Source organism: Tauraco erythrolophus, chromosome Z, assembly GCF_009769465.1.
Source record: "Tauraco erythrolophus isolate bTauEry1 chromosome Z, bTauEry1.pri, whole genome shotgun sequence".
Lineage (NCBI taxonomy): Eukaryota > Metazoa > Chordata > Aves > Musophagiformes > Musophagidae > Tauraco > Tauraco erythrolophus.
This window is the reverse complement of record NC_141496.1, coordinates 64,113,643-64,131,776: the sequence shown is the minus strand read 5'-3', so window position 1 is coordinate 64,131,776 and position 18,134 is coordinate 64,113,643. Positions and strand designations below refer to the sequence as shown.

The 18,134-nt window shown below is 42.8% G+C and overlaps 1 protein-coding gene across 4 annotated transcripts in view; it reads right to left on the bottom strand.

The window, feature by feature from the left end:
- Positions 1-18,134, bottom strand: part of PIGG (phosphatidylinositol glycan anchor biosynthesis class G (EMM blood group)) — a 111,005-nt gene that overhangs the window by 10,792 nt on the left and 82,079 nt on the right. For 3 of the 4 annotated variants that reach the window (XM_086628847.1, XM_086628849.1, XM_086628850.1), the window contains exon 13: positions 3,400-4,996. In XM_086628847.1, coding sequence (XP_086484973.1) covers positions 4,765-4,996 — 232 coding nt within the window. In that variant the 3' untranslated portion in view covers positions 3,400-4,764. Of the gene's footprint in view, positions 1-3,399; positions 4,997-18,134 lie in introns of those variants that run through there. The other variant, XM_086628848.1, reaches the window with a different exon arrangement.

Genomic DNA, 18,134 nt, shown 5'->3' with positions numbered 1-18,134 from the left:
GGCAAGCTAAATGAAGTTGCTCCAAGGTGGGAATATCTCCTAGGGTGGAGGTCTGGGCCCCATCCCAAAGGGTAAACACCCAGATGAGAAAAGGCTCCTCCGACCTCCTGGCAATGTTGTGTACTACAACTCGCACCTGTTGCTTTTGGGGCTGTCCCTGAGCCCTTCTGAGAAGAGCCTATGTCCATTGCCTCCATGCCCTCCCTCCTGGGAGCTGACTATAACCAAAGGGGCTCCCTGACACTTACTAAGCAATTAGACAATTGTCCCTGGTGTAGGCCCACCAGGGTTAGTCAACCAAAGAAACTCCTCTCCTGGGAGACCTTGCAAGCTGAAGGGGCTTGCTGCCTGAAGGAGCACAGAACTCATTATGGGATGCACAGGGAAGAGTACTCGGGGATTCTGTGAAACTAATGGGACATTTTTAAGGGGATTGATGGGACATGTAAGACGTTACATGATGCCTAGGAAAAGGACCAAAGGAGGGGAAAAAGGAGGATCAAGATGGCTCTGGGAGGAACAAACATGGGAAAGCAGGGGAAAGAGTGCATGAAAAGGGGTGGTTGCGTGCAAACAGGTTGCTAGTCAGTATATTTCTCTGATGGAGCCCTTCACTTCATCACCAGTGTGCCCCATCCTCTTATTAAATCCTACTTCTCTCTTCTGAGTGCAATTTCTGCTCTTAGTAGGTATGTGTGAACACCAGTGCACTTCAAACTGGACCCACCAGTAAGGTAAGATATCTGGATGCTAGCAACTGCAAACCTCTGGGGCTCCCCTGTCTGGCTGGCAGCAGCAAGGGAGACCACTGTGATTTGGGCCAGATATTGGAATACTTGTGTTCCTTGAATACTGATCAGCTGGGGAACAGGATCAGGCTGTCAGTGTTGCTCACCGTCCTCCTTGCTGCCCACTGGGGCTTCCCCAGCCCATGGGCCCCATCTTGCACCACTACCAGGCTCCTCCCAGCCACAGGCAGGACTCTGCATTTGCCCAGGCTGTACTTCATTTCTCTGGCCTCTCAAGGTCCCTCCAAAGGGTGGCCCTCCCCTTCAGCATATAAACCACTTCCCCCTATTTGCTACCATCTCCAGGCTTGCCCTGGTCTTGCCATCCTCTCGTCCAGCTTAAGAAAGATCTTAAATTGTCTTGCCTCAGTGTTGGCCCCCAGGGACACCACTGCTCACCAGCCAACCATGGGACCTCAGACCAATGAAGATAATCCTCAGAGCCCACTGATCCATAGCTCACGACTTGGGACACCAAGTACACCATATTGAAGGCCTTGCTGAAGTCAAGTTGTTCAACATCCAGTGCTCTTCCCTTCTCTATAGAGTCTGTCATCTCTTCAGAGAAGGCAATCAGGCACCAATGGGCCAAGGACAAGTTGTCCTGCTAAATCCCTCTTGGTCTTTTATCCCCCCCATCAGGTTCTTGGGAAACAGACTCCCTCTGCATTGTCTGCCTGGGGAACTGAGGAAAGGCTGATGGCCAGTCATTCCCTAGACCCTCTTTACACTTCCGTAAGACAGTGCAGTGCTAACTTCATAAACATCCCCCAATCACCACCTTTCACAGTTAGAGAGGGCAGCCTACAATGAGGTCAGCCAGCTCACTCTCTTGCCCCACTGATCAGTGGGACCATAGTTCCGTGCACTGCTGAAGCACTTGGGGAAGCCTTGGTTTTTCAGAGGAAACCCTTCATGGCAACTTGCGTCTGTGGCCCCACCTCCTGTGACTGTGCAGTTGTGGAGACAAATATTGTTTAATTTGCAAATGCTTTAGGCAAGGAATTCCGAAAATTGCCCTGACCTTTACAGACAGCACCACACTGGAGTGGCTTAGCATGGATTCATCGCCTGCTGCAAAGGCTAGGGCACACGGTATGGATGTTCTGTTGGCTTTTGTAGAGCCAAGGAAAACTTGGGCTTTTTTCTACAAAGCAGAAATACAGATACACAGTATCTGAAATATGATTTATTCTTTTTTTTCCTTAAACCTGAATTCCTTTACAAGACTCTTTTCTTAGCTCAAGCTTTATCACACTCCAGATGTTTAGGACCATACTGGACATATGTTACTAGCTTTGAGTAGCAGTGTGCTGCACTGACCGATAGTGATCCAGTGAAATCTAGCAGAGGAAGCTATAGACCACTGTAACTGGCTGAACCTGGCTCTGATCAGCAGGTGAGACATACAGTGGAAAAATTTTCCGTGTTACACAACATTCCTGCTCAGAACCTATTTCAAGAGTCTGTGCCTGTGCACAGAGTACTCCTGAGGAAGCTGAAACCCAGGCTGATACCACACTGGAGCAGGGACCACAGAGGACTTCGACAGAAGAAACCAGTATGCTCAGAATGGCAGAAACAATTCCATGTACCGTTCCGGCTTCCTACATCACTTGTTGCCTTGTCTGAGGGGTTGGGACATGCTGAATGTGACAAGGGTAGTTGGGATGAGGAGGGAAGGGGGGCAGCTAACTAGCAAGATGAGAATCTACGTTCAGGCATTTGCTTTCTCTGTACATTCAGATTAACTGCCAAAACTTTGTGTTGACTTAAAATAAAATGATTTTTATATTATTCCCCAGTTCAAATCTGTTTGCCTGAAGAAAAAAACCCTAATTTCTTCATTGCCTCAGATTTGCGTTGTCATAGTCCAAAAGCTGATGAAGTTAAAATAGCATTTCATTTGCCTACACCCAAAGAGAAAGGGTGAAAAAGAATAAAAATGGCAATTCTGAAGTTGAAAGCACCATATTTTCTTGAGGTACCACCCAAACTGATGTGTTAACTTAAGACAGAGATACAGTCTAAGTTCCTCCTTCCTTCCTTTTCTGGTCTTGAACACCTAAATAACAGAGTTTTCCCAAGCCATTCATTTTCTCTTAGATTCGGTCTGGACATCTTTCAACTTGAGCGGAGAAAGGGGACACTATGATCATTTAACTGAGTAATCTGAAGAAATGCAACCTTAATACACACACTCTAGCTTAGATTCCACTATTTGATAAAGTGTCCAAGAGATATACTAGAGGAAAAAAATACCAGAAGGAAGGAATAGAAGATCTTGAGAATGTCACCCCAAATTGTTTTAGGATTCTGTACCCTAGAAGCAACTTTCCCTCCACCCTTTCTGTCTCTTTATTAGCACCCCTTCCCACTGAGTCAAATCTCTTATGAACATAGTATGAACATTACGGAGGATTGCTCAGGAATTAACTAAGCAGAGATGTTGATAATCTCCATATGGTTGCTAGGCAACAGGTAACCAGAAAAATACTGAGATATGAAAATGCTAAATGTGTACAACATTCACAAATGTAAACTGTTTTAAATATTCCATAATTTGCAGTGAAAAACAATTTATTAAAAGTATTTAATGTTCAAACTTCCAACAGGTCACAGTGAATGACATTAAGATCCGGTAGCCTCTTCTCCAGGTAAACAGCGATTTGTGGCCAGGGTACTGAAAATTTTGTTGGGTTACAGTTGGAAAAAAATTCGTTATTAGTGGTTAAGATGGCCTATTATTAATGTATAAGAACCAAAGGCCTGCTTTTTGAGATTTGCTCTATCTGAAACATGAGATAAAAAGCGTATCGGTGATCCCTACAAATGTGCTGTCAGCTACGTAGGACTTAAAAGCTTTTTATTTTCAGATTTATAACAAAAGTTAAAGTTCCCTGTATGCTTCTCTTCTGCTACACCTCTAATACATTTAGATTAAATCCTATTGGCTGCTAACATGGACAAAAATACGAGGGGAAAAAACCCACATAAAGAATACTGATACTCTGGGTAGTCATCAATGTATACCTTCTTGACAGAAATAAGGAAAACAACATTGTTAGGAATTAATTATAGCATATTCAAATGAAGTGGCTAGACAGGTCACTAGGGGAAAGGTGATGCAAGCACACCTTTTATTCTGCTGGTAACTTAGCCCATTAAAGTATTTTCCTGCTCATGGCTCGTAACTCTCTACTCTAGAGTAGAAAACATGATCAAATGTTCAGCGCAGCTGCCACCATTTAAATATTAATAAAAGGAAACACAACATTGTAGCAGTGAATGGACTCCATAGAAGATTCCTTACTTTGTTAGCCCATTAGCATTTCTTATCCAGTGCTTGAAGTGCAGATCAAAATCCATTACAGATAATGACTGCACACATCCTACAAAGACAATACTGCCTTTAAATAGAAATGCTGCCTATGCAAAACAAACAAAAAATCTCTTATCCGGGATATTTGTACAATAATTCAATAATTTAAAAATAATTTCAATGCACACGCTAGAAACAAAACCAGAAAAACCACCCCACAACACTAATGAATATAAGATCTTGTTAACAGCACCAAGAAATCCTGCATATTTTTAGGATTCTGTAGTCTAAGAAGGTAAAAAAAATGTATGTGCAAAAGACTTTTTCAGTGCCCATGAGGTGCTGGTCTGCATTTATATTAAGATGTACATTTTTAAATTCAAATCATGTAATATTGCATTCTGTTATTTGGAGAGCACTACAATGACAGCTATAGAACAAAAGTTATCCATTAAAAAAACAGTTTATTTCAATTCAATATATCTAAAGTAAATTCATCAGTTTTATATCAGCACAGGCCCTTCAAATCCTGATCTTGACTAAAATAAACCAGGTTACTCTTCAAATTCTGCACAACAATTTAAAGGCATTATTTTCCTTCTTCCATTCCAGTGACACACTGGCCATTGTGATGCAGAACTGCGTACCACACACTTATTTTCGATCTTCCACTTTGTGAGAGTGGTTCTGATCCATGGCTGTGAAGAACAGGCAGATAGCAGCTGTGATGAACGCATGCACTCCCTCATAAAGTAGTTTTGGCGAGAAGACGCTCCATATGAACAGGTGGTAACGCAGACCCGTTACCAAAACAATGTAGATGGCAACTGGAATGGAACGCATTAGAGCGTAGCAGAAACAGCCGTGACCCACTGACGCCGAATTCCTGGTAACAAAAACAAGAGGAGTTCATTCTCAGACAAACTTAGCAAAGGCATCCGAGTTCTTCCACTCTTTAGCATTATTTCACAACACAAAGAATACTCACAGATCTCCACTTTGTGTTAGAAAACTGATTATTGATGCAACGATGTAACTAATAAAGCTTCCCCTTATCACCTCTATATATCCTATAAGTATGTTAAGCGTAAGCAAGGCAACTGCCCCCGTAACACAAGCACCCAGTAGTTCACCTCAAACTTAGAAGGTTCTGTGCTTTAATATACTTTGTTCTAATTGTTAAAGTCTCCATTAAGCAGTTTCAAGACAGCTTCGTCTCTTGTTGGCCTTCCAGTGCCTTTCCACAGCATCTGGATGATAAGAGGCAGAGAAGACTTCAGTACTCTTCAGAGAGCTGCCTAACCTGTACAATGGATAATCGGATGGAATCTGCTCCCCTTGTAAAGGGTGTAAAACTTGCCAGAGTACACTGCTGCCCGTAGCCAGTGACATCGTACAACGCACCGTAATGTTGTGCTATTAGAAAACTTTGCAAAGCTAGCTATCCCAACATTCTCCAGACAATACCATATCCTTAAGCTTACATGAGCAACACATTGCCTCCCTGTCACAGCAGCTTAGCTCAGCTGGGCCCACTAAATTGCACGAAATGTCTACCCCATATGTAACCTACATGGTCCAAATCTGCCACATCAAGGTATTCTGCTGCGTGACAGGAGTCAGATGAAAGTGGAAGTGAAAGGGTTTTCTGCACTTCAGTTGTTCTCCCTCCCACGAGGTGCCAACTCGCAGCAATGATGCTGGGTTGGCAAGTGTCCACCTTGCCCAAACCACATCTGCAAAGACCTATTTACATCAAATTCAGATGCTTACCTGTTCAGAGAAAAGGAAGGTATAAAGCTATTTCACTGGAATAATAAGCAGAATATTTTCCTCTTCCCATCAATTACATCATCAGTTCCCAAAAGAACACATCGGCAAAAAGCAGAAATGATTTACATTGAAATCCTGATCTGAGAATCTGTTCTGCTCGTCCCAGTTTTTAATTCTGATCTTGTTTCAAGTAACAAAAATTTAAGATGACTAACACTTCTGTGAGATGTAAATTAGTCATTTATGACTAAGCAAGCTACAGAATGCAGTATTTTACATAAACTATTAAACTTCTTATTCTTCAAATCAAAATTATTAGGAAACAGTCCTGTTTTCCAGCAAAGTCAAGAGCAAAATTCCCAAGGCTTTTAATGGATGCAAGAACAGGTCATGAAAGCAGAGCTGAAAAAACAGCTAAGAATAGCAGGTGTGAATGATTGTAAACCATACATTCAGTTCACAGAAAACTGTTTCCCTCACTGCTTAAACTGTGACTTGGGAGTTAACTAGGATGCTCTCTGCTTCCGCATAACTATCTTAGTCTTCAGTGAGCTTGTGTGAATAACCAGCTTTATGCTTAATAACTGATTTTGTTGACAAGGATTAAACAAACTGTAGTTCACTCAGTCATAGCTGTTTTCATGCTGATATGAGCAAAAACAGTATTCGTAGTAGTTAGATGATAAAACTGAATAAACAGAGAAAATGGTTTTTGAGTTAGATAGGCAAACAGGCAATTTTTAAACCATTTTCTAGAGTAAAAAAATGCACCTGATAGACCAGCTAGATGAACGCTATCAGTGGTTGTGGCTATCGCATTTATTAAGCTCAGTGACAAGATTTTCAAGGGAATCTTAAGAGAAAAGTGAGTGTCCAAGAACTTATACATCCAGGTCTTTCAAGAGCCCTGCATTTTAGATTTAAATTTCAGTTCATATCTTTTTCCCTAGTTTGTGCTCATCCAACAACACATTTAGTACCCCATTGTGAGAAAGCTTCTAATCGTAAATCAATGGTGTTAAAAATTTAAAAAATGGTTACTTTTTAAATTATGAACAAACTGGCTGGAAGATTATTTTGAACTGAATTTGTGTGCTTGTTCACTTCTCTGGCTCAAAAATTATGTAGACATAGTATTTTAGATGCTCACATTTTACATTGGAATGACAGAGCACACAGTAACCTTTACTAGTAACATTGAAATTCTGCATTTTCACATTATGATTACTAGCAAAGAATCTTAGAGTCAATAAGTAAATGCTACAATTCTTTCTGTATGCTGATATAGTAAAAATAATGAACTGTTTTCTGCTTATATAATACCTTTAGTTCCAAAAGGTCTCAGCACTCGCTTCATCTCTCAACAAAACATAGACACCTACCTGCAGAAGGAAATCTTGGACAGTTTCACAGTATAATGCAGTGGTGAAATTTAGAGAAGGCAACAGAAGCACACTGTTCCACAAAGGTAAACTGTTAGTGGAGTTCAGTAGCAGGATAATTCAGTTTATTTTGGAGCTGGTATAAGACTTGACACACATGTTCTTGCAGAAGCAGGACTGGAATGACTGAGCACATGCCTACTCACTTATTCTGATGCTATGGCAATGACTTAGTTCTTTGAGCACGGCACCATTCTTTCTTCTTGCTTCTGCCAGGCACCCAATTTGTTGAATAGCTAAGAATAATGACTTTGTGTGCTCCTTCTGCACACACAGAGGACAAGGCTTTGCCAGGCCACAAGGCAAAGTGGCCAGGGATCAGGCTGCTGCTGCTAACACGACCAAGACAATCCACTCAGTTCAGCTGATTCCTGAGTTATTCCAAAAGAAGTCACCAGGAGAGCACAGAAAGCTGGCTGTGGCATCCCACTCATCTATCCTACCATTGATGAGCTGGATCAGCCTGTAATGAATAACCTTGTAACCTCTCGGTGCTGTTTCAGTGAAAACCATGGAAGACTACAGGATAAATCTAAAGCATCGACCTGTAACTACTCCACACTGAACTGTCCCAGCAGCAGCTAATGCCTTTCCTTATTTAAAGGAGAAAAGCATAGAGGGATGTAAACTGTACAAACTACCTCCATGTTCTGACAGAACCAGCCCAATATCAAGGCCTCTGCATAATGCAGGAGTGAAAAAAAAAAAAATCAGTATCCAGCCTCTAATACTGAGCTTATTTAGCAAATTATCTTCTGGGGACCTTAATGAGAAATCCAAATGTGTTAAAGATGACAACACATATCCAAACTTCATGTGAGACTGATGCTGAAGATTGCTAGATCCAGAAAGCAATGCCTTTAGAGACTTTTGAAGCAAAGAACACTACAGATTCACATCACTGAACATGCTGTATTTAGATGGCAAACATTAGGTATAGTCTAGAGCACAAACTGGCTTTCAACAAAAATCGTCTCTTTTAACCAAATATTTAATCCGTAGAAAAACATGGCCAAGAAATTGTGCTAGTAAGAGATTTTCTGCTTCTTTGGATCTCCTAAATCCTAATTGCTAATGTTTTGTCAACAAATCTTTCAACTCTCAATCCACTTCTAAGGTGCTATTAAAACAGGTAACTTAAGGTTTGTAAAACAAAAAAATTATGACGCCAAAAACATGAAAGAAAAATAACTCTTTTCTCGTAAAACCCTGTGTCTCAGTTATATAGAATACTTGGCAGACGGGGGACAAGTTTTGCAATTTAAAAATCAAGCAAAAAACCTCCACAGTCAGCCTTAGAAACGCTTCCACAAGGAATTTTAAAATGCACTACTTTACATTGTTCCCATCCTTGTTCTAACCTACTAAATTAATTAAACATTTTAGCAATATGCAAGCATATGAGTGAGGAATACCCAGGATTGTAATTTTTATGGGATTGCAGGACGGGGTCAGGTCTGGAAGGTTCCAGTATGAAATAGGCTTTCAACAAAAGTTATCACCCAGCATTTCTGGCCTTCCAGCTCCTCTTCTCTACCTGAATATCACTGCTTAGATTATCTCTTTTTGGGGATACTGAATTTGCATTTTTGAAGGCAATTTTTACCGTATTAACATTTTTTACTGTATTAGTAGCACTTTTCTTTCTAGGCTTTCTGCAGTTTCAGTTTGCAACATCTCCCTGTTTGGTGCTCTCTGAAAAATAGCTGGCATTTTGTTCATCTGTCCTGTATCTATTAATAAAGGGTTGCAGTCAGAAACAAATCCTGTAGCACTCCAAGTGTCTGTCCATGACATCTTCAGAGTATCTGCAATCTATAGGAAATTCCTCTGATCTAAACAAATATCAATTAGTTTAGCAGCAAGAACGAATTTGCTATGTCTCTCCCACATGCCCTACTCTCACCGAATGTAATTCTTACAGTGCTATTTTAGATTATAGTGTATGATCCTGCATTGCCATAGAAAAACACTTTGTATTTTTAGCAGATCCAAGGGAACCAAGAGTCCTTTGGCAATTTACATGATCAACTCTGGTATAGACTATCAATCAGAACAGCATTAATCCTTGAGTCACAATTTTTGGTACCCAGTCCTCATCAATGTCAGATGTCAAAAAGGGCCATTGCCAGCAAGCTAAAAGGGTTGTCAAGTATATTCTACAGCCATGAAAGTAAAGGAATTTGAGGATCCACCGATTTTCCTGTGCATCCTCTTTCCCAGTAAGAAAGGTGAAGAAGCTACAACTACCTGAGCAAGGTCAAGCATCTGTGGCAGTAACAGTGGACTATAGTATGCGTGGACTGTAGGTAGGGTTCAGCAAGTTCTCATAAAGACTTAGCTATTAAGGCCTGAAACTTCAATTCTTTTTGTGTCAGCATGAAGAGCAGGAAAAAAATAGGATCATATCAACAGTTTTGCCTGTTTTTACTGCTGGCATAATCAGTTATGCTGAGAGCTTCCTGTGAGAGAGCGAAGTAGTCTCAGTCACTCAGCAGAAGTAATTCTTCTCATCGGCATCCACTACTAGCTAACCTGCTTGGAACAGAGCTCGACCTAAATACAGGGCATCTAACGACTAAGTTTCAGATTACTTGTTCCCTTCTTCAGTTGGTCTTGGCCCCTGAAAATAGTTCCAGAGGAACTCCCTAAATTGGATACCTAACAAAGATTTATATTAGATTGCAAGTAGGAATCCAAATGCTTGCAATGGGCCAAAAGGTCTGAACAGCCACTCCGAACGGCTACTATCATCACTTAACTGCTAGGGCAAGAAATCAACTGTACTTTTAGTAAAAGCCTCTAAAAATCTTGGCAACCTAACTGGAAAGATGTTCACTAGATCCAATTCTTCCACTGAATGTGCTTGTTTCCCCAAATACTGATCCTGTGGCAATCAATTTAAAAAGGACTGGAAACTCTCTGCTTTTCAGCTTCACACCATCAGTCCTCAGCTTCCTTTATAGAAAAGAAAAAACACTTCATAAGCTCAAACATTTATGTCTATTTCAGAATTGTAGGCAAAGAGATAGCTAAGCTGCACTCTAGGCAACATGGCCGTATCATCTCTAGATTTCTTCACCACAAAGAAGCTACTCCTTTTCGGCAGGTACCCTTGACTCAAGAAACCAGCTTTCTCCATGTAAGCTATGATCACTATTGATGAGTTCCAGCCATTCTTCAAAGACAGGATTTGCATGAAATCCTGAGTGCTCTGCTTGGTATGTTTTTCCTCACTATTTCTGTGTTGAGCCATACTGGTATATATGCAGTGACTGTTCCTGCCCATTATCACTGCCTGAAGCTTTCCCATACGGCTCTGTTCAGGTTAATCCTTAGCACATGTTACTTTGTTCAGCTCCAAAAAGTTAAATCAATCTACTCCTGTAGACACTGGCCCAGACTTTAAAGCAACAAGATACAATCAAGTCATTAAAACTCCTAACAAGCAAAACACGAATCATAATCATTTCAAAACCCAGCCGTAGTCAATTTTCTGCAAGTATTCTTCCAAAATTCACTTAGCACTTCTGAAGACTTCCGGTAGATAACAGCCTGAAGTGTTTTACATCAGCATCATACATGCAGGGAATAACAAGGAAACTTATAGCTTGATTTTCTGTTAAGGTGCATCTACAGGCTATCCTGCCCACCTTTGTAAACAAACAGCTCTTCTTCATCATCTTAGCTAAAAGTGTAAAGAATAATTGCATCCGACGATTGTTCTGGACAACAAGGCTCTGAAGAGACTTAAAATAGACTGTTACCATGTTGTTTAGTCAAATTCAAACTTACCAGTTTAGAATATACCAGTCTAACAGGACACGTGAATAGTGTCACAGGGCACTTCTAGAGACATGAGGCACAAATATTTAAGTAATGAGTAGCAAATTATTTATGTGTGTGTAGAAAACTGGCCAACAAGGCCACACTCAGAGGGTGCTGATCAGTGGTTTTTACTCAGGCTGGAAGTCTGTCACAAGTAGGGTCCTCAGGGGTTGATACTGGGCCCCAAGCTGTTCAACATCGTCGTAAATGACCTGGGTGATAGAATTGAAAGCACCCTCACCAAGTTTGCTGATGACGCTAAATCAAGTGGTGAGGTGGACACATCAAAAGAGAAAGCCATCTTACAGAGAGACCTGGACAGGCTGGCAGAGTGGGCTAGCAAGGACTGTATGAAGTTTAATAAAGACAAATGCAAAGTCCTGCACCTGGGACAGAACAACCAAAGGGCCCAGTACAGGCTAGGATCTGTGTGGCTGGGGAACAGCCTTCCTGAAAGGGGCCTAGGGCAACAAGCTGAACATGAGTCAGTGGAGCGCCACTGCAGCAGCAAAGGTAAATCAGGCCCTGGGCTGCATCTGCAGGGGTGTTACTAGCAGATGAGATCATCCCACTCAGTGCTTGTCAGGCCACACCTGGAGTATTGTGTTCATTTCTGGTCCCACAATTCAAAAAAAGATGCAGACAGACTGGAAAGGGTCCAAAGGCAGGCTAGAGATGATCAAAGGGCTGGAGAGTCTACCTTACAACGTAAGGCTGTAGGACTTAGGTCTCTTCTCCCAGGAGAAGAGATGGCTCAGGTACAACATCACAGTATTCCAGGACTTAAAGAGTGGCTCCAAAGACAAAGGTGCTCTTTTCACCAGGTACCACATGAAGAAGACAAGAGGCAACTGGTACAAGTTCCACCAGGAGAGGTTTCATCTCAGTATAATAACGATGTTTTTTACAGAGAGAACAACCAATCACTGGAACAATCTCCCCAGGGACATCATAAATTCCCCATCACTAGTGGTTTTCAAGATGCAACTGGACAGGGTGCTAAATGATCTTATCCAGGCTCTCTTTCCCACAAAAAGTTGGCCCAGATGATCTTTTGAGATCCCTTCCAATCTGGGCTGTTCTATGGTTCTGTAAAGCAATGCTTGCTCTTCTGCACTGAGGGCAGAATCAGTTCTTTCTTGTATTTTTCCATTACAGTAACTATTTTTAAACTTGTGATTTCACTAAAATAACAGCTCTCTCCTCGAATTACTCCTGCCGCCCAATAACATACGCATTTGAGAAGAACTTGTGCACTTCAAGAAAAGCTGTGATAAAAGAAGGCAGAAAAATCCTGGATAAATACAGAAGGACAGTATCTCAGGTATAGTCCTATCCACAGCTACCAGAATCAAAAAGTCAGCTTGTGTCATCCACAAAACAGAGAAGGACTAAAAACTAATGGTGAAAACCAAAACAGCCTCCAAGTAAGAACAGTAAGATAAGGCCATTAACAGTAAAAAGTCTACAAATACAGTCCTCTCTTTTCAGAAGTACCCTCACTGAGAACTCAGCATCATCATGCAGCCCTTACTAATTGCACAGAATAAAGTTGGTACTATGCTTCAATCTGAAGATTTCTGTTTCAGACTTAAGAGGAAGGAATATCCAAAGTACTGAAGAGAAAGGGGAGAGAACTCCTTCAGTGCACTGTGTTTACTTCATGCAGTGTATCCAAATATTGCCCCCAACTTTCTTCACAGTTTTTTCTGGTGCACTGTGCAGTGGATTCATCTTCACAGACTCATTATTCCTTGTGGTGCAATGAGATTACTTTTGTGATTATGCAAGGATACTCTTAACAAGCCCAAGTATCATACATACTTTTTACTTTGGCAAGTTTATAGGAGTGTTGGACTTACAAATAATTTGAAGTAGAATAATTAAAAAAAACAATATTCAAAGTTAGCATAAAGACTGTAGAGCCCCACATGCTTTCTCTTGCAAGCAAAATGGATTACAGCAGGATCTGTAAACCCATACCCTACGATCTCTGCAAAGGATGAGACGATACTAACACCATGAGGCACAAAAGCAACAGTAAATAAAAATGGTTTCACTTTGGCAAGAAATTAAGTGCAAGACCAATTTGATTTTTGAGGAAGATACCTTGGCACACTAGCTGCAGACCATCTTCCTTGCCGGACTCTAGCTGAGAAGGCAGAAAAAACAGCACAGGATTTTTCATACCATAGCTTTGGTGATACTGTAATGCTAATCTTGGCTCTGACATAGAAAATGTAAAGAAAACAGACAGGACACAACTTTCAGAAGGTTGCAGATTTTACTTTGCAGTTTGAATATGTTCAGTGGCCAAGAAACCTAAAAAGACAGCTCTGAGGAAAATGTGGGCATCACCTGATCGAGAGAGAGAGAGAGAGAGAGAGAGGAAATGAGACAGAAAGAATGAGGGTGATAGTGAGTAAAAGAGAGACTGAGAGCAAAAAGGGTTGAGAGAGAAGAGCAGAGACAGCTGAGAGTGCAGGAAGGGGAGGGCAAGGGAGAGAGGAGGCAGGAGAAGTGAGAGGGAGAAAGTAAGTGAAAGTAAGATAAAGGGAGTGTGAGTGAGGAAATGGTGTAAGATACAGGAAACAAGTAGGACAAAAAAGGGGAGAGAAGGGCAAAGACAGGGAGACAGTGAACACAGGAGAAAGAGGGAGAGATCCAGTGAGATGAAGACACTGAGAGGGAAAGAGCGTGCATGGGGAGAGGAAAAGAGAACAGGAGAGACAGAAGGAGAGAAACTGAGAGCAAGAGAGGAAGGTGGGGGGTAAGAGGAAAAAGAAATGGAGACTTGGAGAGACAGAAAGGAAGCCTAAAGAGAGACAGGCACAGAGGGAGAGATGCACATTGAGGGAGGAAGAGAGAGGAGGGGCAGAAAGAAGAATGCGGAAGGGACAAAAGGCAAGGGGCTTTATGGAGAAAGAGTGTGAAAGCAAAGACAAGAAAAGAGGAGAGATAAGGGTGTGGAGTGGACAAGAGATAAAAGGGGCAAGAGAGTGACAGGGAAGGGAAAAGGCAGAAGGGGGTGAGGAGAGAGTGCGTGATGGGGGGAGAGACTCGAGGACACTGAGAGAAAAACAGAGAGTTTGAGAGATTGATGGAAAAGAGGTGAGGGGAAGGGAAAGGAGAAAGAGAACTATGAGAAGAGATAAAAGGAAGAGGGGGAGAGAAAGGAGGAAGACAGAAAGACAATGGTCTGCAAAGAGACCACGATAAAGGGAAAGAGATCAAGAAAGGCAGGTGGAGTAAAGAAAGAGACAAAGAGGACAGAGAAAGGGGGGAGAAGGAGGGAGGAAAGGGGAAGATAAAATTGACAGAGAAAGGCAGAAGAGAGAGGAAAACTGAGGGAGAGTGGAAAAGCAAGAGGGTGAGAGAGGGAAGGAGACAGAAAGAGAGCTAGTAACCGGGAAAGATAAATTGAAAGCGTGAATGCAGGCAGGGTGAGAGAGACAAGGGGAGTGAGGAAGCAAGAGAGATGAAGGGGGTAGAGAGAAAAAGAGGGGGGGGGGGGGCGGTGCTGGGCAAGTGAGAGAGGGAGGGGGGAGAGGACTGGGGAGAGAGGGAAAGCATGTAAAAGAGCACATGTTGGCATGGCAGAGAGATGAGGTGGCGACAGACTGAGAAAGAAGGAGGCACAGAGTAAGGGGAGAGAGGGAAAGAGGTAGGAAGGCAGAGAAATAAAGATAAAAACAACAGAGCACAATGGGCAGAGTGACATCAGGACAGATGAGGAGTAAGCAGAGGGAGAGTGAGAGAGATGAGGTGACTGAGTGTGAAGGAAGAGAGAAAACAGGATTGAGGGAGAGGGAAATAAAGAGGAAGATATAAGTTGGGGCAAGACAGAAAAAGTAGAAAGAAGAAGGAAGAAAGACAAAGCTAGGCAAAGGGAAAGAGAGCACATGAGAGAGAGAGACTTGGAAAGGAGCATGTGGGATAGACAGAGAGAGTCAACGCAACAGAAACAAAAGCAGAGGTAAAGAATGCCAATGTGTGACTGAGTGAGAAAAAAGAGCAGATAGAAAAGAGTGAGAGGGAAACAAGTCAGGCAGAGGGAAAGAAAGGCAATGGTAAGACAGCGAGCAAGAAGGAAAGGAGGGGGAAAGAGCAAACATAGGCAGAGATTGACAGGGAATAACGAGAGAGAAGGACGCAGAAGCAAAGAGGCAGAGGGAAAGACAATAAGCATGAGGTAAAGAGCTCAAAAGGGAAAGAGACACAGTGGAACAGATTCAGAGCGACAAGGGAAGAAAGGGACAGCCATAGAGGGGCAGAGAGTGAGAATGAGAGAGCGGAGCAGGCAAGTGAAGAGGAGAGAGGCAAAAGGCAGAGGTAAGGACAGTGACAGAGAGAGGGAAAGAACAGGAACCTCAATAAGTTCAACAAAGAGAAGTAGAAAGTCCTGCACCTGTCGAGGAACAACTCCATGCACCAATACATGCTGAGGGCCACTCAGGTGGAAAGCAGCTTTGCAGCAAAGGACCTGGCGGACCCCAAGTTGTCATAAGCCAGCAATGTGTCCCTGCAGCAGAGGCCAATGGCATCCTGGTTTGCGTTAGGAGGAGTGTTGCCAGCAGGTCAAGGGAAGGGATCCTTGCCCTCTATCCAGCACTGATGAGGCCACACTTGCAGTGCTGGGTCCACTTCTGGGTTCTTCACTACAAGAGAGATATGGAGCTACTGGAAAGAGTCCAGTGAAAGGCTATTACAATGAAGAAGGGACTGGAACATTTCTCCTATGAAGAGAGGCTGAGACAGCTGAGATTGTTCAGCCTAGAGAAGAGACAGCTCAGGAAGGAACTTACCAAAGCATACAAATACCTGAAGCGAGGCTGCAAAGCGGATGGAGTCAGGCTTGGAAAGCGTAACAAGAGAGAGGAAAAGTGTATGAAACTGAAAGCGACAGAGAATGATTATGTGTTCATAAGAGAAGAATGCTTGAGATAGGGCAAAAAAGGGTGAAAGGAAGACAGAAAGGGGAAGCACATCTGCACATGGGAGAGAGAAAACACAAGACAGAGATAGAAGCCACAACAGAGAGAGAGAAAGCACACGACAGAAAGAGAAAGCAAAATTGCACACAAGGGAAAAGAGAAAGTGGGACAGAACATGCAAAAGAGAGGGGACGTGCCTGAGAAGACATGAACACACATGCAACGAAGCGTGGCAGAAATAAACAGGGCAAGTCTGTCACTAAGACACAGAGGGAAACCACAAGATAGGGGAGGGAAGCAGCAAGAGAGTATGGGGCGGGGGGGGGGAGGGGGCGGGGGTGGAGAGAGAATGTAGGCAAGAAAGAAAAGGAAAGAGTGCGGGGCGGGGGGGGGGGGGCGCGGCAGGGGGCAGAGAGAGAGGAAGCACATCAGTGAGAAAGCAGAGGCACAAGAGACAGAGGGGAAGCACAAGACAGTGAGAAGGGAAAAGTGTGCAAGAGGGAAGGGGCATGTGAGGGGCAGAGAGATGCGAAATGCTCCCCTAAAAAGGAAAACACGCAAAAGCGGAAAACAACACACAAGAAAGAGCAGCAAGGGAAAACATGAATGTGTGAGATAAAGAAAGCATGCAATATAGAGGGAAACCATGAAAGAGGGACAGTGCGAGCAAAGAAGAGACATCATGAGTGGGAGGAGGAGGCAAAGCACACAAAATAGAGGTTAAAGCTCAAGACTCCAAGAAACATGGAACAGCAACAAGAAAAGAGCGATGGAGTGAAAAGTGCACAAGAGAGAAAGCTTGTGTGAGAAGGAAAGCAAAAGAGAGACAGAAGAGAGATGGCACGTGAGATTGGGGAAGTATGCAAGATAAAAAGCATGGGAGAGGGAAAGGTGCAAGCACAAGAGTGGGAAAGCATGCAAGAGAAAGCAGGAAAGCTTGAGAAATTAAGATGGGAGAAGGAGCAAGAAAGAAGAAATGACATAGTGAGAGTAAAACGGAGACTGCAAGGGAGAGCAAAAGTGCGTGAGACAGGAAAAACATGTGAAAGAGGAAAAACACACGGAAAAAGGTGAGAGCAGGAAAGCCTGCAGAAGCATGAGAGCAAGAAAGACTGAGAGAGCAAGTGCACAAGAGAGGAAAAGGACATGAAAGAGCACATGGAGCTGGGGGCATGCAGGAGAGAAACCACAAGAGGGAAAGCACATATAAGAAAGAGCACATAAGCATGTGTGCACGAAAGAGGAAAAGTGTGCATGAGAGTGAGAGGGAACATGTTGCAGCACACTCACAACAAAAGGAAAGCATGTGCAAGGAAGAGGTAAAGCATGTGAGAGACGGAAAGCCCAAGAACAGGAAAGCACATGTGAGATGGAGATAGAGGCACACAAGACAGCAGAAGAGCATGCGTGAGAGAGAAAGCATGAGTGACAAAGGAAAAGAGGGAAGGCGTACACATGACAGAAAAAGGCCGTATGCTAGATAGAGAAGAAAACATGTTATAGAGAAAGGGACAATGTGCAAGACAGAGAGAGAAAGCGTGAAAGAGATGTAAAGAGCAAAAGAGGGTTAGAGACAAAGTGAGAGAAAGAGAGAGAAAGCATGTCTGCAAGACAGTGTTGAACAACATCAAGAAGCATGATAGAGTGAGTGGGAAAGAGTGCTGCAAGAGAGGGGAAGAGTGCACAAGAAGAAGAGAGAAAGATGGCATGCAAGGAAAAGAAGCCCCAGAGCTCAAGAAAAAGCGAAAGAAAGAAAAGTGGGAGAGTATTAGGGAACAAGCAAGAAAGCATATGATGGAGTGAAAAAGCATGCAAAGACAGAAAGCGCACATCAGAATTCTTGACAGCTAAAGCATGAGAGAGAGCATGTACTGGGTCTGGCTGGGATGGAGTTAACTCTCCTCATAGCAGCTTGTATGATGCTGTATTTCAGATTTGGAATGAAAATAGTGTAGATAACACACTAATGTTTTAGTTACTGCTGAACAGTGTTTGCATATCATTAAGGCCTTCTCAGTTTCTCATGCTGCCCTCCCAGTAAGTAGGC